The sequence below is a fragment of the Salmo salar genome, chromosome 01, assembly GCF_965601325.2.
Source record: "Salmo salar chromosome 01, fSalSal1, whole genome shotgun sequence".
NCBI lineage: Eukaryota > Metazoa > Chordata > Actinopteri > Salmoniformes > Salmonidae > Salmo > Salmo salar.
Window position 1 is genome coordinate 131,882,401 of NC_138291.1, and position 23,528 is coordinate 131,905,928.

At 41.2% G+C, this 23,528-nt stretch overlaps 1 protein-coding gene across 1 annotated transcript in view; it reads right to left on the bottom strand.

The window, feature by feature from the left end:
• Positions 1-23,528, bottom strand: part of LOC106560554 (calmodulin-regulated spectrin-associated protein 1-B) — a 166,610-nt gene that overhangs the window by 55,277 nt on the left and 87,805 nt on the right. The window contains exon 6 of the mRNA XM_014123552.3: positions 13,876-14,017. Within this exon, the coding sequence (XP_013979027.1) occupies positions 13,876-14,017 (142 nt within the window). The remainder of the gene's footprint in view (positions 1-13,875; positions 14,018-23,528) is intronic.

Sequence of the window (23,528 nt, forward strand, 5' to 3'; positions counted from 1 at the left end):
CAATTCTACATATTTTGCCATGACCTATGCCATGTTAATATTATATCTGTAAGACTAACAAAATCAAATTGGGGCCCCCTGGACCAGTGACCCTGGGCACGTGCCCTGCGGGCCCGTTCGGTAATTCGGCCTTGATTACTACAAGTTTAGATAGCTGACTAATTTACCAATCTTACATTGTTTTACTGATATGGGAGTGACTGTCAGTGAGTGACATATTAATATTAAACCTTTATTTTGACAGGGCAGTCATGCTTAGACTACGGTCTCTTCTTCAGATGAGCCCAGCATAAATACATCAAACATATACAACACACAAAATTACAAAACATATTAAGAAAAATACATGTATTTCTTTATTTCTCTGGACTGACCAAGGGGGTCCAGAACATCTAATTTCAGAGATCTCGGAGTTGTTGGTCTACAGTACCCTATGGAGGACAGCTTCTTCAACAGAATAACATGGTCTACAGTACCCTATAGAGGACAGCTTCTTCAACAGAATAATATGGTCTACAGTACCCTATCGTATAGCTTATTCAACAGAATAACATGGTCTACAGTACCCTATCAGGACAGTTTATTCAACAGAATAACATGGTCTACAGCACCCTATGGAGGACAGCTTATTCAACAGAATAACATGGTCTACAGTACCCTATTAGGACAGCTTATTCAACATAATGACATGGTCTACAGTACCCTATGGAGGACAGCTTATTCAACAGAATAACATGGTCTACAGTACCCTATGGAGGACAGCTTATTCAACATAATAACATGCTCTACAGTACCCTATGGCGGACAGCTTATTCAACAGAATAACATGGTCTACAGTACCCTATGGAGGACAGCTTATTCAACAGAACAACATGGTATACACTACCCTATGGAGGACAGCTTATTCAACAGAATAACATGGTCTACAGTACTCTATCAGGACAGCTTATTCAACAGAATAACATGGTATACAGTACCCTATGGAGGACAGCTTATTCAACAGAATAACATGGTCTACAGTACCCTATCAGGACAGTTTATTCAGCAGAATAACATGGTCTACAGTACCCTATGGAGGACAGCTTATTTAACATAATAACATGGTCTACAGTAACCTATCAGGACAGCTTATTCAACAGAATAACATGGTCTACACTACCCTATGGAGGACAGCTTCATCAACAGAATAACATGGTCTACAGTACCCTATCAGGACAGCTTATTCAACAGAATAACATGGTCTACAGTACCCTATGGAGGACAGCTTATTCAACAGAATAACATGGTCTACAGTACCCTATCAGGACAGCTTATTCAACAAAATAACATGGTCTACAGTATCCTATGGAGGACAGCTTATTCAACAGAATAACATGGTATACAGTACCCTATGGAGGACAGCTTATTCAACAGAATAACATGGTCTACAGTACCCTATCAGGACAGTTTATTCAGCAGAATAACATGGTCTACAGTATCCTATGGAGGACAGCTTATTCAACATAATAACATGGTCTACAGTGCCCTATGGAGGACAGCTTATTCAACAGAATAACATGGTCTACAGTACCCTACCAGGACAGCTTATTCAACAGAATAACATGGTCTACAGTACCCTATCAGGACAGCTTATTCAACAAAATAACATGGTCTACAGTATCCTATGGAGGACAGCTTATTCAACATAATAACATGGTATACAGTACCCTATGGAGGACAGCTTATTCAACATAATAACATGGTATACAGTACCCTATGGAGGACAGCTTATTCAACAGAATAACATGGTCTACAGTAACCTATCAGGACAGTTTCATCAACAGAATAACATGGTCTACAGTACCCTATGGAGGATAGCTTATTCAACAGAATAACATGGTCTACAGTACCCTATGGAGGACAGCTTCTTCAACAGCATAACATGGTACACAGTACCCTATCAGGACAGCTTATTCAGCAGAATAAGATGGTCTACAGTACCCTATCAGGACAGCTTTTTCAAGAGAATAACATGGTCTACAGTACTCTATCAGGACAGCTTATTCAACAGAATAACATGGTCTACAGTACCCTATGGAGGACAGCTTATTAAGCAGAATAACATGGTCTACAGTACCCTATCGAGGCCAGCTTCATCAACAGAATAACATGGTCTACAGTACCCTATCAGGATAGCTTATTCAACAGAATAACATGGTCTACAGTACCCTATCAGGACAGCTTATTCAACAGAATAACATGGTCTACAGTACCCTATCAGGATAGCTTATTCAACAGAATAACATGGTCTACAGTACCCTATCAGGATAGCTTATTCAACAGAATAACATGGTCTACAGTACCCTATCAGGACAGCTTATTCAACAGAATAACATGGTCTACAGTACCCTATCAGGATAGCTTATTCAACAGAATAACATGGTCTACAGTACCCTATCAGGACAGCTTATTCAACAGAATAACATGGTCTACAGTACTCTATCAGGACAGCTTATTCAACATAATAACATGGTCTACAGTACCCTATCAGGATAGCTTATTCAACAGAATAACATGGTCTACAGTACCCTATCAGGACAGCTTATTCAACAGAATAACATGGTCTACAGTACCCTATGGAGGATAGCTTATTCGCAAAATAACATGGTCTACAGTACCCTATCAGGACAGCTTATTCAACAGAATAACATGGTCTACAGTACCCTATGGAGGATAGCTTATTCAACAGAATAACATGGTCTACAGTACCCTATGGAGGATAGCTTATTCGCAAAATAACATGGTCTACAGTACCCTATAGAGGACAGCTTCTTCAGCAGAATAACATGGTCTACAGTACCCTATGGAGGACAGCTTATTCAACAGAATAACATGGTCTACAGTACCCTATCAGGACAGCTTATTCAACAGAACAACATGGTCTACAGTACCCTATCAGGACAGCTTATTCAACAGAATAACATGGTCTACAGTACCCTATCAGGACAGCTTATTCAACAGAACAACATGGTCTACAGTACCCTATGGAGGACAGCTTATTCAAAAGAACAACATGGTCTACAGTACCCTATCAGGACAGCTTATTCAACAGAATAACATGGTCTACACTACCCTATCAGGACAGTTTATTCAGCAGAATAACATGGTCTACAGTACCCTATGGAGGACAGCTTATTTAACAGAATAACATGGTCTACAGTACCCTATGGAGGACAGCTTATTCAACAGAATAACATGGTCTACAGTACCCTATCAGGACAGTTTATTCAGCAGAATAACATGGTCTACAGTACCCTATGGAGGACAGCTTATTTAACATAATAACATGGTCTACAGTACCCTATGGAGGACAGCTTATTTAACAGAATAACATGGTCTACAGTACCCCATGGAGGACAGCTTATTCAACAGAATAACATGGTCTACAGTACCCTATGGAGGACAGCTTATTCAACAGAATAACATGGTCTACAGTACCCTATCAGGACAGTTTATTCAGCAGAATAACATGGTCTACAGTACCCTATGGAGGACAGCTTATTTAAAATAATAACATGGTCTACAGTAACCTATCAGGACAGCTTATTCAACAGAATAACATGGTCTACAGTACCCATTGGAGGATAGCTTATTCAACAGAATAACATGGTCTACAGTACCCTATCAGGACAGCTTATTCAACAGAATAACATGGTCTACAGTACCCTATCAGGATAGCTTCATCAACATAATAACATGGTCTACACTACCCTATGGAGGACAGCTTCATCAACAGAATAACATGGTCTACAGTACCCTATCAGGACAGCTTATTCAACAGAATAACATGGTCTACAGTACCCTATGGAGGACAGCTTATTCAACAGAATAACATGGTCTACAGTACCCTATGGAGGATAGCTTATTCAACAGAATAACATGGTCTACAGTACCCTATCAGGATAGCTTCATCAACAGAATAACATGGTCTACACTACCCTATGGAGGACAGCTTCATCAACAGAATAACATGGTCTACAGTACCCTATCAGGACAGCTTATTCAACAGAATAACATGGTCTACAGTACCCTATGGAGGACAGCTTATTCAACAGAATAACATGGTCTACAGTACCCTATGGAGGACAGCTTATTCAACATAATAACATGGTCTACAGTACCCTATGGAGGACAGCTTATTCAATAGAATAACATGGTCTACACTACCCTATGGAGGACAGCTTATTCAACAGAATAACATGGTCTACAGTACCAAAACCTTATCAAGTCTACAAACATGGCAGCACAATTCTTTCTACCATCTAAGGCATTTGCAATATAATTTACAACATGCATGGTGCTGTAGTGGTGCTGCGTTTAGGTCTGAATTAACATTAAGATTAACATTGAATCCAATGATCTAAGCCGGCTGGGCTGACATGCTTATAGCCTTGCTAGGACTTTCTAAATATCAGCATTATTTATATATTATCTATTATTGTTACTATTTTTTCCCCCTGACTGTTTTCCATGTTATTTGGTTAGTTCTCTTAAAAAGCACCCTCATAGATATTTATGTTATCATGGGACTGCCCATATTTCACTCTGGCCTACGCTAATTGGCAGCCAAGGGTTTGCCTTAGGACGCAAAGGTGTGTCATGAGTCAGGGAGATGGTCTGATGGTCTTAGTGACAACAGACCTAGATATGGGGGGGGGGGGGGGGGGGGGGGGGGTTAATGGGTGTAATATTAGGACATTTGCTTTTTAATGGTAAGTTTACAAACATTGGTTGTGGTAAATATAATTGAAACATGGGTATCATTGAGGTAAGGGGTGAAATAAGTATAGCAAGTTATAATTGTAATAGCAGATTGTTAGCATGCTACTGGAACAAAAACAGATCTGGCTAATTAATCTATATGTGCCAAATAATGATGATCCACACTTCCTTGAAAATATATATAATAATCTATTGAGCTCACAAGCAATGAATGAATCTATTATTATGGTGGGATATAATAAGGTTTGAAGTACCTCAATAGATCGTAAAGGAAATGACCCTCAAGCACTTAAGGACATCACGAAGATCATGGATATATTGGAACTAGCGGAGGGCATGGAGGCTGTAAAACCCTGACCTCGTGAGATATACACGGAGGAGGCTTAATCAAGCTAGCCGTCTTGATTACTTCCTAGTCTCGTTCTTGCTGGCATCAAAAGTTTAAAAAAGTATTAATAGGAGACCGAATACGATCGGACCACCATCTAATTGGCCTCCATATAACTCTAACAGAATTTCCACGTGGACGGAGATATTGGACATTTAATCAAAGCCTATTGGATGACAATTTGTTCTTAACTAAGACAAAATAATTAATAATTGACTTTTCTTTGCACAACATAGGTACAGCACACCCCCTATTGTATGGGGCACTTTTAGAGGCCATTCAATACAATTGTCATCATTAAAACAAAAGCAGTTTAGGTCAACAGAGATTAGACTAATTATAACGCCCTGGCCATAGAGAGGGTTTTTTGTTGTCTATTTTTGGTTAGGCCAGGGTGTGACATGGGTGGGCGTTCTATGTTCCGTTTTCTATGTTGGTGTATTACTTTGTTTCGGCCGTGTATGGCTCTCAATCAGGAACAGCTGTAGATCGTTGTTGCTGATTGAGAGTCATACATAGGCAGCCTGTTTTTCCTTTGGGGTTTGTGGGTGAATGTTTTCTGTTTAGTTTTACAACCTGACAGAACTGTTGCTGGTCGTTTTTTGGTTTATTTTGTAAGTGTTCATTTAGTCCATTAAAGTCTTTCAAGATGAACACATCCTCCGCTGCACCTTGGTCTCATTTTGACGACAGCCGTTACACTAATAAAGGAAATAACAGTGCAGGTAGATCGTAATGGGAACTGTATTATAGAGGCAAAAAATAGGTTAGAGGAAAAACTAAAAGAAATGGAGGTACTTATTCAAGAACCATCAAGTGTAATGTATTACAAAAATAAAGCCAATTGGATGGAAAATTGTGGAAAATGCGAAATTGTTCTTCAATCTTCAACATAGAAATGCTACCAAAAATAATTTACAGAAACTCGTTACAAATGGAGTCACCCATTATTCACCAAATAATATTTTGTAAGTAGGAAAATATTTTAAGCATATGCTTTCTTTTCAGTCTCCTCCATTTACACTGAATAATGTTAACTGTAAGGATTTCTTTCATAATAATAATAATAATAATGATGTAAAATTAACAAATTTACAGAAAGATCTGTGTGAAGGCCAACTTACAGAAGAGGAACTTTTTTAAACATCTTTTCAGTCTGGAAAAAAACAGACCTTTTTTGATGTACGCAAAGATCCATTATTAGCATGTTTTAATTACTATAAAAATGGTAGACTTTCAGGTACTCAACAAGGTCTGATTTCATTAATACTAAAACAGTACGCAGGTGGTAAGTATAAAGATCCAGTCCATTTAAAAACTGGAGGCCTCTCCTGGCGAAATGCATAGCACATAGAATAGAAAAGGTTTTACCAAATAATTGTTCATCCTGATCAGACAGGTTTTTTACATGGACGATATATATTGGAGATAATATACGACTTATTTTTTAAATCATATAGCAAAAAATATTTCCTTTTATTTGGAATGCTAAGCCAGAACCAAATTAAACGTGCCTATTTATTCAATGAATGAGTTTGAGGGGCTAAAATGATTAAATATTAAAGCTTTAAACCTCTCACTAAAGGCTTCACTCACAAATAAGTTATACTTAAACCCAAAATGGTTATCCAGTAGATAAAAAAAAATAAAAAAATTGCATATACAGACTACAACTTCTCATTTGACTAATTGAAAAATACATTTAATCTAAAGTATCACCCTTACTTAAACAAGCCATGCAAAGCTGGTTACAATTTAAGTTTTATCCTTCAGAAAAGACAGAACAAATATTACAACAAATGTTATGGTTAAACTCAAATATATTGATTAATAAAAAATAATTCTTTATGGAAAAATTAAAAAAAAAATTGTATTACGTTTATTAATGATATTATGAACAGAAAATGGAGGAGTTGACACATATGCAGCTATCTAAAACATATGGGAATATCTGCTCAATCCAAATTTACAACCAACTGATTGCAGCATTACCAAAAAAAATTGAGGCAAGTGGTAAAGGTAGGGAACTTGTATTATATTAAAGATACAAATTGGCTGAAAGGAATTAGCATAAATAGAAAAATATACCAGTTTAATTTTAGGACAAAAATGTTGACAGCTGCGCCGTACAGGTTGCAAAGTAAATGGGAAGGATTTTAGATGTACCGATTCCATGGCACATGGTTTATGAACTGGTACAAAAAACAACACTTGATTCAACACTTAAAGTTTTTCAATTTAAATTATTATATAAATTCTTGCCGCCAACAGAATGCTATATATATGGGGCATACGACAATCTCAGCTCTGTAGATTTTGCTGCGAAGGGACAGAATCAATAGATCATTTATTCTGGTATTGCCCCTATGTAGCTTGTTTCTGGTCAAAGGTTCAGGAATGGTTAAAAAAAAATATCACAACATGCACTTAAAATGTACCTTACAAATAGCAGTGTTGTGCGATTTGGAAAGCCATAGTCAGTCAATAAATAACATAATTTAATAATAATACTTGTAGGAAATGTTTTCATCTTTAGCTCACAATCTGTGGATACTATACGATTAGAAAGGTTCAAAATGTATGTAAAACATCACAGCACAATTGAAAAATATATGGCACATGGAAACCAAATGAGGGTGGTCTATGGTGATAGCTGGTATGGGCTGAGAGTGGGTGAGGGGGGGGGATTAAAGAGCTTATGTTTGGTAATGTATTATTTTTATGTGAATGCTTTATATAAAAGTACCATGTATGTAAAATGTATATGGGGTGTGGTGGAGGGGTTAATAATAAAAAATGCAAAAAGATTAACATTAAGAATAACATTTACAGATAGATAATAACATAGCTCTTTGATGACCAATGATTCTAGGATTTTCTCAAGACAAGAGAGCCTGAAAAAGGATTGATAATTATCGGGATCCCTACTATCCCCGCCCTTATGGAGTGGCAGCACAAAAGTTGCTTTCCACACATTTTGAATACTTCCTGATACTAAAGTTTAATTTAAAAAAAAGTGTGTTACTGAGCCATCAATGAGGGATGCTGCATACTTAAGCAAAGATGGGTCCAAATTATCAGCCCCTAATGACTTCTTGGTGTCAATAGCTAATAAGGCAGCAAGAACTTCTGAGTTGCCAAAAAGAAAAACCCTGACTACCATTTCCAAAGTCACGTGAGATTGACTGATCATCCATTGAAGCAACTGGAGGCTGTATGTGGGAAGCACAGTCAACTGACTGGCCAAGACCAGAAATACCAAATAAGAAACCAGCTCAGATAAAATGCTGATTAATGACGCATGTGTCTAAAACTACTTGCTTAGGCAGAGAAGTAGAGGAATTACTCGGCTTCAGTGAATTAACAGATTTTTTGAATTTCGAGGGATCACTAACAGAGTCTGCCCTAGCGCTAAGGAAGTAGTTTGATTTGGCCTGTTTAACCGATAGCCATAACTAACAAAGCCTCATTCAGCTTAGAAGCCACCGGAGAGGGAGACAGAACAGGGGACAAAGGAGCAGGTACCTCTGGGTCCAATCTCGAAGCGGAAACCCCCAGGGATGAAGGCGTCGGAACCTCTGGATCCAGGGTGGCGAAGCTCTTTGAAGTCTGTATCTGGTCAGTGCTTCCCACCGCCAAGGAGGCCCCTATTGCCAAAGGCCGCCGCTTTCAACTTCCACGGCGAGTGACGTGCCTCCATGGCTGGTAGATAGTGGATGTTCCTGTTCCTACCCTAAGTCATCCAGAAGCATCATACTAACTCCATTCTCCGGGGAAGGGGGAGACCCCTTTGGGGAGGGATCCCTGCAGAGCACCGGCCAATCGGCTGTGGAGATGACTCGACGGCGACACTCCCACTAGGCCAGAGCGGCCTCCAGCTACTGGAGTAGAAGAGAAAGAGAAAGTAGGGGGATGTTGATTCCCCAGTAGCTTGTGTAAGCTGGCTAAGAGTAGGCACTTCACCCCTGTAGTCCTCTGCAAGCAAACCTTGCTACATTGAAAGTCCGGATGGTCCACCTTGTCCCAGAATAGAGCAAAAATAAACACAGCTCATTCAGCATTGAAAATGTTTGTTCGTGACCTCCATTTGAAACTACAGGCTAGATAGGCTACCTGGTCTTCCGTGTCTCTCTAGACAGGAATTTTCTAAAGGCTGGCTATGAGCCACAGTGTGTTCGCAAACACAACCCGCATCCCAAGACAAGCATAGCCAGTGAAATGGCAAACACACACCCAAGTCACACACCAGTACGGCAAACAGAGTGAAAGCGGAGGACTTGCTCACTGTATGGAACCTGGCTGCACACACACTATACGAGCGGGAGGTAGACAGGTAGAAGGTGCATTCGCTTACCAATGAGCAGCGTGAACAAGCATGGGGAGAGCTTGAACTGCTGATGCACAATCAAGTTTAGAAATTGCACCTTGTGTATTCTACTATGCTAATTCTCAACAGTAAGTTGAGACCCTGACTGAGTTCCTAAAAAATGTATATATATTTAAAAAAATTAAATGGTGTCCATATACACTACATTACATAGAAGTATGTGGACACCCCTTCAAATTAGTGGATTTTGCTTATTTCAGCCACACCCGTTACTGACAGGTGTATATGGCAATTGCACACAGCCATGCAATCTCCATAGACAAATATTGGCAGTAGATTCGTGATAAGTTTTTCAAATCATATGAGCAAAAAATATTTAGCTTTATCTGGGATGCTAAACCAGACAAAATAAAGCATGCCTATCTATATAATGAATATGAATTGGGTGCGTTGAGATTTAAATATAAAAGCACTAAACCTCTCTAAAAGCTTCACTTATTCAAAAGTTTTACTTGAACCCTAAATGGTTCTCAAGTAGATTACTAAGAAAAGCTAATCTATTGTTTAAAAATGGCCTTTGTGCAGATTGCCATGTCTCATTTTCAATGAATTGAAAATTATACTTTTTTTTCAAAGTATCTATCTTTTTCAAACAAGCAATGCAGAGCTGGATACAATTTAAATTTCATCCTCCTGAAAAGATAGAACAAATATTAAAAAAAAATATTATGGCTGAACTCAAATGTGCTGGTTGATAAAATACCTGTATTTATGGGAAAGATGTTTGAAAAGGGTATTTTGTTCTAAAATTATATTGTAAATTGGAATGGTAGAGTTGTCTTTCATGGAGTTATCAGAATTGTACGGGAAGGTCTGCTCAATCCAAGAGTACAACCAATTGAATACAGAATTACCCCAAAAATGGAGGAGGCAGGTGGCAGCGGGAGGAGGTAGGGAACTGGTCTGTCTGCCCAATATAAAGGATCAAAGAAACGTCCTCTTACTGTCAACTGCGTTTATTTTCAGCAAACTTAACATGTGTAAATATTTGTATGAAAATAAGATTCAACAACTGAGACATAAACTGGACAAGTTCCACAGACATGTGACTAACAGAAATTGAATAATGTGTCCCTGAACAAAGGGGGGGTCAAAATCAAAAGTAACAGTCAGTATCTGGTGTGGCCATCAGCTGCATTAAGTACTGCAGTGCATCTCCTCCTCATGGACTGCACCATATTTGCAAGTTCTTGCTGTGAGATGTTACCCCACTGTTCCACCAAGGCACCTGCAAGTTCCCGGTCATTTCTGGGGGGAATGGCCCTAGCCCTCACCCTCCGATCCAACAGGTCCCAGATGTGCTCAATGGAATTGAGATCCAGGCTTTTCGCTGGCCATGGCAGAACACTGACATTCCTGTCTTGCAGGAAATCATGCACAGAACGAGCAGTATGGCTGGTGGCATTGTCATGCTGGAGGGTCATGTCAGGATGAGCCCGCAGGAAAGGTACCTCTTTGAGGGGTCTTCCCTGTAACGCACAGCGTTGAGATTGCCTGCAATGACAACAAGCTCAGTCCGATGATGCTGTGACACACCGCCCCAGACCATGACGGACCCTCCACCTCCAAATCGATCCCGCCCCAGAGTACAGGCCTCGGTGTAACGCTCATTCCTTCGGCGATAAATGCAAATCCGACCATCACCCCTGGTGAGACAAAACCGCGACTCGTCAGTGAAGAGCACTTTTTCTCAGTCCTGTCTGGTCCAGCGACGGTGGGTTTGTGCCCATAGGCAACGTTGTTGCCGGTGATGTCTGGTGAGGACCTGCCTTACAACAGGCCTACAAGCCCTCAAACCAGCCTCACTCAGCCTATTGCGGACAGTCTGAGCACTGACGGAGGGATTGTGGTTTCCTGGTGTAACTCGGGCAGTTGTTGTTGCCATCCTGTACCTGTCCCGCAGGTGTGATGTTCGGATGTACCGATCCTGTGCAGGTGTTATCACACGTGGTCTGCCACTGCGAGGATGATCAGCTGTCCGTCCTGTCTCCCTGTAGCGCTGTCTTAGGCGTCTCACAGTATGGACATTGCAATTTATTGCCCTGGCCACATCTGCAGTACTCATGCCTCCTTGCAGCACGCCTAAGGCACGTTCACGCAGATGAGCAGGGACCGTGGGCATCTTTCTTTTGGTGTTTTCAGAGTCAGCAGAAAGGCCCCTTTAGTGTCCCAAGTTTTCATAACTGTGACCTTAATTGCCTACCGTCTGTAAACTGTTAGTGTCTTAATGACCGTTCCACAGGTGCATGTTCATTAATTGTTTATGGTTCATTGAACAAGCATGGGAAATAGTGTTTAAACCCTTTACTATGAAGATCTGTGAAGTTATTTGGATTTTTACGAATTATCTTTGAAAGACGGGGTCCTGAAAAAGGGACGTTTATTTTGATTGTATTTGAAAACAAAACAAAAATTGTATTTGAAAACAAAACAAAAATGGAATTTCGCTATCAACAACCCATTTTGGCTAGACTGCCCCCTTTGCTTTCAGTGATTCTTTTTTTTTTTTTTGCATTTGAATTTTGTTGATTGAAACACTAGTTCTTCGTTTGCACTTTGGACCCAACAGCTGTGAGCGGGCTTTAGTGGGAGGTATGGATGATGCTTCTCCATTTGTCAGCCATTATTTGAGTGTCAGTTTGGCTACAACCAATACTGTTCAGCCTTTCTTTCCGACACAAAATAAGTCATAGCGGACACCTACGAAGAAGGACTGTGATGATGGCATCTCAGGTAAGCAGCACTGGGTGTTCTTCCATCCAACTTCTACATACAGTGGGGGAAAAAAGTATTTGATCCCCTGCTGATTTTGTACGTTTGCCCACTTACAAAGAAATGATCAGTCTATAATTTTAAGTAGGTTTACTTGAACAGTGAGAGAGAATAACAACAAAAAAGTCCTGAAAAACGCATGTCAAAAATGTTATAAAATTATTTGCATTTTAATGAGGGGAATAAGTATTTGACCCCTCTGCAAAACATGACTTAGTACTTGGTGGCAAAACCCTTGTTGGCAATCACAGAGGTCAGACGTTTCTTGTAGTTGGCCACCAGGTTTGCACACATATCAGGAGGGATTTTGTCCCACTCCTCTTTGCAGATCTTCTCCAAGTCATTAAGGTTTCGAGGCTGACGTTTGGCAACTTCTGGTAAATGGTGTCACCAGAGTCAAGAACTGTCAAGAAAGTTGACTGTACAATCTGCTTCCTTCTGTTCATGGAGAGGCCAGATCTATTACTAAAAAAGAAGCCCATTTTAAATCTTAGCTTTTTAACTATCATATCACACTTTTTTTTTTTAAACGTTAGACCTTTATCAATCCAGACGCCCAGATATTTCTAGGCGGGAACCAGCTTGATGAGAGAGCCATCCGATTATTTAATATGTAGCCCATCAGAGAGATTAGAGAACATATATTTGTTTTGCCTGCATTAAGTACAAGTTTTAAATCAACAAGGGCTTTCTGTAATGCAACAATCAGATTGCAGCTCTAACATAGCTTGGTCAAGTCGGTGCAATGGCATACATAACCGTGTCGTCTGCATACAGATTAATATTACAGCATTTAATACAGTACACCTTTCTTAATATCGAGGAAACCAGACTTGACACCATCAGAAAGCACACAGTGTCCCATCTGTCAGATGGCTCTTAAACCATTTGGAAGACTCCTTGTCCAGGCCCATTTCAGACAGTTTTTGAATGAGTAGGGAATGGTCAACAATGTCAAATGCATTGGAAAGGTCTATAAATAGGGCAGCACAATGATTTTATGATCTAGGCAATTTACCACATCACATGTCCAGATCTAAAACCAGAATGGTGCATATTTAGAATAGAGTGAGAAGTTTAAAAAGTTATTCGCTGAGACACTGTTTTGCAATGAAGGTCTACGGTAGCCTCAACAGCATTCTTTGAGGTAGCACCATGGTGTAGCCGGAGGACACCCATTTTCCGTCCTCCTTTGGGTACCCTCTAGCCCAGGGGTATGTAACAAATTTTTCCCCGTGGGACGCATTCGGTCTTCACCGAGGTCCAGAGAGCCGCACTGAAAATAGGCAATACTTCCTTGCTGTCAAAATTTGCACAAAATTGTCCTCTAACCATCCTTTTTTAAATGTTCAATGCTTGACGCTTTGATGATTCAAGTGAAGAGACTTTATACATGTAGGTCTATTATCATCTCTACACAGTTCCTATTCGGTTGTAGTAATTTAAATGTAGATTGAGTTATTCTTTTTTTACTCAAACCACCAGCATTGAATCGGCTCGCAGGCCGGATCCGGTATGCTTGACACCTCTGAACTCATGAGTTCAAGGCAGTTAGAAGACAACCTACCCTCTAGCCTCATAAATTCGGGGCAGTAGAAGTGCACCACTGACAGCAGAGCGGCGCCATCACACATGTCCTTCATGAGGTCATCCAGCATGGGGAAGTGCTGGAGCTGCCGGCCAGAGAGGTGGTCTCTACGGTATCGCACCTACACACACAAAAATGGGTCAGAGGTCAGACAGGGGCAAGGACTGGGTCAGCCTGTGTGGCATGAACAGTCCTTCTCACACACAATGCACAGACGCACGCACGCACACACACCACTGTAGTGGGTGTCTTCTTGGCAGCCTGCTCCTGCCAGTGACATAGCAGATTTAAATAGCTCTGTTTAGCTCTCTGAGTTTATCCTGGGTCAGAGACAGTGGAGTTCACGATCCTCCTCTCTGCACGGACTTAGAAGGTAATTTGAGGAGCTCTGCTTTGTTAGTTTGTTAAGTCATCAGCAGAAGTTGCATGCCAAGAAGAGCACAGCAAGAACAACAAAACTACCACCACACCAACAGCCAGGAATCAGTGAGAGTAAGTAGCTATCACATTCATTATGTAAGCTACACAGATAACACCAACCCTTACAATAAGCTCTTCTACAAGAGTAGAGATATAAGACCAGTATTGCCTAAAAATCATATCTTGATTTTTTCACATTTATGGTCCAATGACAATATACAGTTGAAGTCGGAAGTTTACATACACTTAGATTGGAGTCATTAAAACTCGTTCAACCACTCCACAAATTTCTTGTTAACAAACTATAGTTTTGGCAAGCCGGTTAGGACATCTACTGTGTGCATGACACAGGTAATTTTTCCAAAAATTGTTTACAGACAGATTATTTCACTGATAATTCACAATTCCAGTGGGTCAGAAATTACCATAAACGAAGTTGACTGTGCCTATAAACAGCTTGGAAAATTCCAGAAAATGATGTCATTGCTTTAGAAGCTTCTGACAGGCTAATTGACATCATTTGAATGTGTACCTGTGGATGTATTTCAAGGCCTACCTTCAAACTCAGTGCCTCTTTGCTTGACATCATGGGAAAATCAAAATAAATCAGCCAAGACCTCCACAATAATTGTAGACCTCCACAAGTCTGGTTCATCCTTGGGAGCAATTTCCAAATGCCTGAAGGTACCACGTTCATCTGTACAAACAATAGTATGCAAGTATAAACACTGTGGGACCACGCAGCCGTCATACCGTTCAGGAAGGAGACGCGTTCTGTCTCCTATAGATTAATGTACTTTGGTGCGAAAAGTGCAAATCAATCACAGAACAACAGCAAAGGACCTTGTGAAGATGCTGGAGGAAACAGGTACAAAAGTATCTATATCCACAGTAAAACGAGTTCTATATCGGCACAACCTGAAAGGCCGCTCAGCAAGGAAGAAGCCAGTGCTCCAAAACCGCCATAAAAAAAGCCAGACTAAGTTTTGCAACTGCACATGGGGACAAAGACCGTACTTTTTGGAAAAATGTCTTCTGGTCAGATGAAACCAAAATACAACTGTATGGCCATAATGCTCATCGTTAAGTTGACACGAGTGTATTACCGGCTGTGCACATCAAGCCCAGACGATAGCGGAGAGCCATAGCGGAGGAAAAATGGGGAGGCTTGCAAGCCGAAGAACACCATCCCAACCGCGAAGCACGTGTGGGGGCAGCATCATGTTGTGGGGGTGCTTTGCTGCAAGAGGGACTGGTGCACTTCACAAAATAGATGGCATCATGAGGCAGGAAAATTATGTGGATATATTGAAACAACAATCTCAAGACATCAGTCGGGAAGTTAAAGCTTGGTCGCAAATGGATCTCCCAAATGGACAATGACCCCAAGCATACTTCCAAAGTTGTGGCAAAATGGCTTAAGGACAACAAAGTCAAGCTATTGGAGTGGCCATCAGAAAGCCCTGACCTCAATCCAATAGAAAATTTGTGGGCAGGACTGAAAAAGCATGTGCGAGCAAGGAGGCCTACAAACCTGACTCAATTACACTAGCTCTGTCAGGAGGAATGGGCCAAAATTCACCCAACTTATTGTGGGAAGCTTGTGGAAGGCTACCCGAAATGTTTGACCCAAGTTAAACAATTTAAAGGCATTGCTACCAAATACTAATTGAGTGTATGTAAACTTCTGACTCACTGGGAATGTGATGAAAGAAATAAAAGCTGAAATAATGAATTCTCTCGACTATTATTCTGACATTTCACATTCTTAAAATAAAGTGGTGATCCTAACTGACCTAAGACAGGGAATTTTTACTAGGATTAAATGTCAGGAATTGTGAAAAACTGAGTTTAAATGTATTTGGTTAAGATGTATGTAAACTTCCGACTTCAACTGTAAATCTCAATTCATTTGTTTTGTTTTCTCTACATAAGCTTTGTTGCTAAATTAAAAGGTCAATACACTGCATTTCAAACAGTCAGGAATAATCTAATAAATTCAGGGCTTGTAAAATTACTTCTAAACTAAATAGCTGAAAAGCTTTTAGGTGTAGCGCTTGCCACCCTCCCAGCTTTCCACCGGCCTGTACTGGAAACTACATCCCCTCCAAGGTGCTTCTCTCCTGGCTATAATACTGCTAACACGGCCTCCATTGCGTTGCTGTTTTGATCGGCCCCAGCATTTAATCGCACTGAGTAAGTCACCACTCTTTCCTTGCTGTTGTTATGTTGGCCAGTTTGGCGCCTTGGGTGTGTTTATTGTGGGTCCTAGTGCTGGCTGGTTTCTAGTGTTAGGTTCTGAACAAACGGAGTAAAAACTAGAAAAAGCTCAAACCAAGTTTATTCACCCACTGGGTCAAACAGCTGCAAAGACAAAGACATGTTTACACAAGCACATATATTTATACCCTCCTACTAGGCGGAGTCAACTCCTTGCACATCTAGACAGCCAATACCTCTGTTGCTAGTCATGAACTTAATTTGTTCCTCTCACTGGTGTAGTCATGGCCCTGCCTCATGCTAGAACCTTCATGGGCATGGAAGTATATGTGTGTGGGATAGGACTGTTCCTTCTCACATCATCTGACCTGACCTCGGGCCGAATTCCTCGCTCTTCCCTTATCCACGACTGTCCTACCTTATCAGTGACTGAAACCAGACTGTAGACCTTTGCCTCCCTCTTTAGGAGCCACGAGATTTAACAATACCATGTTTTGACCAAATGTAAACTTTCGGCACTCCCCATTCCTCACTCAGTATGTTTCCATACACCTAGTTCTTATGCACTGTCCATTGACCCCAACATATACATTCATTAGATATGTAAAGTAATCAATAAGTTCTAGTACAGTAACATGAATAAGTATATTTCAAGCTAGAACCCAACACTAGCTTGTGGTTGGGTTTTGGCTTGCTGCCTATAACAGTGGTGATCCTACAAACTGTGTGATTCAATCTAACTATCTCACTGTGTGGATTGATTGACTTTTAGCTGATTAGTCAACAACCTATTTTATTTACATGGATTTTAACAGAATTGTTCCAAAATGAGTCTACCACTTTCTGCCACAAGGGGAAACTGACTTTTTCCAGATTGGCAGCAACCACGTTCAGAGACTATGGTGAATGTTCCATCCCATGTAGGAGCTGCACCTATTTCACACAGTTCTCTGGATAATATTGGCCGGCCAAATTTCCAATGTGGAAACTGTCAGCTTATTGAGGAATATATGTCTGAGCTGGACGTCCAGAAGCAAATTGAGACATTGCAGCGTATCCTGGACAGGTCCCCCTCTAAGACCTTTTCCTTTTCTACTCCTCAGCCTGGTCGTTGTGCCACTGCCTCACCACAATATATCTCTGACTGATCAAGGGCTGATCTCCCTAGTGAAGTCACCTCTCCCCTCACACCTGTCCTTCCCATCCAACCCGACCTCCCATCCCAGGAGCCTGGACCCCCTCTTCATATTTCAAGACTGCATTAAGACATTGACTCGGAGACAGACCAAGCCCCGTTCAGATAGTACCTCCCATCCTTTCTAAGCATTATCATCGTACTCTTGTCTATACTACTAGGGGTGTTGTCAGTTGTAATCTTTAACCCATTCATTTGAACTCCACTCTTAGATCTGCTATTGTTAACTCAAAAGATGAGTCCACTGTGGTCTGCTCACCCAGTGCTTTAAGTTCAAATGTGAATTCCATAAACTTGAACACCCCCTTGGTTTTCAAATCACGTAGAGGCCTTGGGCTGTTGCATGATAGCGATCAAAGCTCATGTAAGTCCGTTTCTAACATTCCATCATTGGTTACTCTGAGAGTTCCTCGTATTGACATTGTCTGCAGCCTCAGGCCATATGGTGTTAACCTTGGAAAAGCAATTCCAATATTTTCCTTCCTCTATTACTATTAGGGAAAGACCAAATGGTGCAGTTCTATGCAATCTTATAGTCATTACAACTATATCAATATCAACCATCAGACAGGGTCTGCAACCGCCTATTGAACCTAGCTTGTTTGAGTTGGAATTTAAAATTGCGACTTTAAAATTCGTTAAAGGACTTAGGTTGATGCATCTGAACATTAGGAGCTTACTTCCTAAACTAGATTACATCAAGATCTGGGTTATGCAGACATATCCGGATATTCTGGTATTGACTGAATCTTGGATCTCTCGGGACATTCTGGGCTCTGATATTAATATGGAGGGTTATCATCTGTTCAGAGCTGATAAGACAGGGTAGAGGTGGTGGAGTGGCCATTCAATTAAAAATAACTTTATTGATATCCATTTCCCTTTACTAAAATTCGAAGTTATTATCCTGGGTGACAATCTAAAAAAACATGTGTAATGATCTAAACCTAACCCAGCAGGTGACTAAGCCTACACGGCCCAGCCCTAGAGATCCTTCAAAATCAACTCTGAGCAATCAGGGGAGAAGGGCCTTGGTCAGGGAGGTGACCAAGAACCAGATAGTCACTCTGACAGACATCCAGAGTTCCTCTGTGGAGATAGAAGAACCTTCCAGAAGGACAACCAACTCTGCAGCACTCCACTCATCTGGCCTTAATGGTAGAATGGCCAGATGGAAGCCACTCCTCAGTAAAAGGCAGTAAAAGGCACGACAGCCTGTTTGAAGTTTGCTAAAATGCAACTAAAGGACTCTCAGACCATGAGAAACAAGATTCTCTGGTCTGATGAAACCAAGATAAAACAATTTGGCCTGAATGCCAAGCGTCATGTCTGGAGGAAACTAGGCACCACTCATCACCTGGCCAATACCATCCCTACAGAGAAGCATGGTGGTGGCAACATCATGATGTGGGGATGTTTTTCAGCGGCAGGGACTGGGAGACTAGTCAGGATCGAGGGAAAGATTAACAGAGCAAAGTACAGAGAGATCCAGAGAACTCAGGACCTCAAACTGGGGCGAAGGTTCACCTTCCAAAAAGACAACGACCCTAAGCACACAGCCAAGACAACGCAGGAGTGGCTTCGGAACAAGTCTCTGAATGTCCTTGAGTGGCCCAGCCAGAGCCCGGACTTGAACCCGATCAAACATCTCTGGAGAGACCTGAAAATAGCTGTGCAGTGACGCTCCCCATCCAACCTGAGAGCTTAAGAGGATCTGCAGACGTGTGGGATAAACTCCCCATGTTGCAAAAAGTTCTAAAAACCTGTTTTTGGTTTGTCATTATGGGGTATTGTGTTTAGATTGATGAGGGGAAAAAAGTATTTAATGCATTTTAGAATAGTGAAGGGGTCTGATATATAAACAGTATCTATTGTGTTTAATGTGTATTTTAGATTGTATTATACAGGGAACATTTGGAAAAGAGACCTAGGTCTCAATATGTCTTCTCTGTCAAAATAAATGTTGAATAAAAAATGTCATAGAAAAATAGGTGTTCCACAATCATAAGAACCACTAAAAATGTTACAGTATTTAATCAAAATAATAGTTTAACCAGCTTTTTTCAATAATCACTGATCTGCTTTCAAGTCTCTCTATGAAAATGCCCTTTATGTAATTTTTTTTACCAGAACCATGCACAATATCCACTAATATTTACTAACTTCTGGCATCAGGCATTATAGAAAACTAACACAGGTCTCATAAACAATCTCTCAAGCACAAGCCCACTTCATCTTTGTAGTTGTAAGTGGTAGGGGCTTGGTGCCTGTGTGCGAGTGGGAAGGTGCACACTGCACAGAAGGAGCGAATGAGACGAGTCCATAAAGACAAACGCTCATATAAACTACAAAATATAAAAACATTGATACTTGCATTAACGGCATTTGGAACATCGCACTAAAACATATTAAATTAATTTGATATATTGCCCAGCCCGAGACACAAGTGGCAGTGGTGAATGGAGGTTGTATACAGGGGATAGCAGTGTAGCAGGTTAGAGGCGGTGAAAGGGCCGGGTTAATGGGGTGCACGTTACCACGCGAGACAACGCCACTGGTTCCAATAAGCCAGTGCATGCATGAGATCAGGCTGGACAGAGACACAGAGACATAGACAGAGAGAGATGATTATGGACTCATGCGGTCCCCAGTCGCACACAAATACGTATTAAATACACATATTTAACCACTTATTTTTGTCACAAATATTCTCCATTTAAGTGATAATGCCCTTGAAGCTGGTGTTTGGAGGATATATTGGCACGGGTGTTGTTAGGCCCGAGACAAAGTCAAGTTGGCAAAAGGTAGTATTTTTAGGGCTGGCTCTTTCACCAAAGGCTATAGTCTACATGGCTCATACACTATATTTACAAAAGTGTGTGGACACCCCTACCAGTGAAGGGAAATATTAATGCTACAGTATACAATGACATTGTAGGTGATTCGGTTCTTCCAACTTTGTGGCAACAGTTTGGGGAAGGTCCTTTCCTGTTTCAGCATGACAATGCCCCTGTGCACAAAGCGAGGTCCATATAGAAATGGATTGTTGAGATGGGTGTGGAAGAACTTGACTGGCCTGCACAGAGCCCTGACCTCATCCCCATCGAACACATTTGGGATGAATTGGAACGCCGTCTACGAGCCAGGCCTAATCGCCCAACATCAGTGCCCGACCTCACTAATGCTCTTGCTGCTGAATGGAAGGAAGTCCCCACCACAATGCTCCAACATCTAGTGGAAACCCTTCCCAGAAGGGTAGAGGGTGTTATAGCAGCAAAGGGGGGGCCAACTCCATATTAATGCCTCTGATTTTGGAATTAGATGATCGATGAGCATTCAGTCATGTAGTGTATTATGAGACAGGTGTGCCATTTTAGCAATGAGCATGCTCCTGTAGCCTAACGGAAGTAGTAGCATTGTGGCAAAGTTAAAGATGGCTGAAGGATGGGGTTGCCTATCTGCATTTGTTTAGGCTACCCCAATGGATTAATCATTAGCTAGTATAATGATACTCAATACCATAACAACACCACTGGGAAAAACGCCTTAAAGTCAAATATACAGCACGGTTACTGTATAAAACATGTGGTCAACTCTCCATGCAGGGAGCTAGGCCCCTGGCTGTGCAGGCTTTTGATCCAGCCCTGCTCAAAACACACCTGCGTCAGCTTAATAATGTCCTGTTGAGCAGTTGATTTGTAGAATCTGGTGTGTTAGAGTAGGGCTGGAACAAAAGCCTCCACACCCAGTAGCTCACCTGGGGGTACTATGCTATAACATTAGAACATTATTAGACAAAAAGTCTAATAAAATCAGGTATCAAATGGCAAAGCTTTGAAGCAAGATAGCTAAGTGGAAGCGCTCTAGACTGACTTTTTCCAGTGCAAGGTAAGACATGTTCGAAGATAGGTATTTCATCTAATACCTTCATTTTTGTTGAACCTTTATTTAACTAGGCAGGCAAGTCAGTTAAGAACAAATTCTTATTTACAATGACGGCCAAACCCAGACGAGCCAATTGTGCACCGCCCGATGGGACTCATGGCCAGATGTGATACAGCCTGGATTCGAACCAGGTACTATAGTGACGCCTCTTGCACTGAGATGCAGTGTCTTAGACCGCTGCGGCCACTCGGGAGCACTTTTGATGCATAACATGTCAAAATAGGATCCAGAAAAATCTGATATATTTTTGGCTACATAGAAATTAATTTGCCTGCATGTTTTTTGTGCATATTGGCCTAGGTTATGCTTATATGCTACATAATTTGCCAACTGAGAAAGTGGAACTCAAAACACATTAACTAGATAGCTAACTCTAAATATGATATTGTTGCTAGATAGCCATGCAATTGATCTAACAGTAAATGTAATCTCCTCCAAAAACGTTCCATATTTAGACCACTATGTATTTAACGCAAATGGGGAGCTCCGCTTCATTCCGCTGGCGTAGAGTGGGCAGCCGCTAGTGGGCGCTATGGCTCTCCGCTATCGTCTGGGCTTGATGTGCACAGCCGGTAATACACTCGTGTCACCTGGCGACTGGTTTGTACATAAAACATTCTCCACTCAGGCTGTAAAGGCTTTCGATCTCCTCCTCAACCAGATTGAATGGCCAGAAGGTAGAGAAAACAGGGAAAATGGGCATACACAAGTGTATTCCCGGCTGTGCACATCAAGCCCATACGATAGTGGAGATCCATAGCGCCCACTAGTGACTGCCCAGGCTACCGCTGGCGCATCGTCTCAATTACAGTTGAAGTCGGAAGTTCACATACACCTTAGCCAAGTACATTTAAACTCCGTTTTTCATCATTCCTGGCATTTAATCCAAGTAAAAATTGGCTGTTTTAGGTCAGTTAGGATCACCACTTTATTTTAAGAATGTGAAATATCAGAATAATAGTAGTGATTTATTTCAGCTTTTATTTCTTTCATCACATTCCCAGTGGGTCAGAAGTTTACATACACTCAATTAGTATTTGGTAGCAATGCCTTTAAATAGTTTAACTTGGGTGAAACGTTTTGGGTAGCCTTCCACAAGCTTCCCACAATAAGTTGGGTGAATTTTGGCCCATTCCTCCTGACAGAGCTAGTGTAATTGAGTCAGGTTTGTAGGCCTCCTTGCTCGCACACACTTTTTCAGTTCTGCCCACAAATTCTCTATAGGATTGAGGTCAGGGCTTTGTGGTGGCCACTTCAATACCTTGACTTCGTTGTCCTTAAGCCATTTTGCCACAACTTTGGAAGTATGCTTGGGGTCATTGTCCATTTGGAAGACTATTTTCCACCAAGCTTTAACTTCCTGAATGATGTCTTGAGATTGTTGCTTCAATATATCCACATAATTTTCCTGCCTCATGATGCCATCTATTTTGTGAAGTGCACCAGTCCCTCCTGCAGCAAAGCACCCCCACCACATGATGCTGCCACCCCCGTGCGTCGCGGTTGGGATGGTGTCTTCGGCTTGCAAGCCCTTTTTCCTCCAAACATAAGAATGGTCATTATGGAAAAACAGTTGTATTTTTGTTTAATCAGACCAGAGGACATTTCTCCAAAAAGTACGATCTTTGTCCCCATGTTCAGTTGCAAACAGTGGTCTGGCTTTTTTATGGCGATTTTGGAGCACTGGCTTCTTCCTTGCTGAGCGGCCTTTCAGGTTATGTTGATATAGGACTCGTTTTACTGTGGATATAGATACTTTTGTACCTGTTTCCTCCAGCATCTTCACAAGGTCCATTGCTGTTGTTCTGGGATTGATTTGCACTTTTCACACCAAAGTACGTTCATCTCAAGG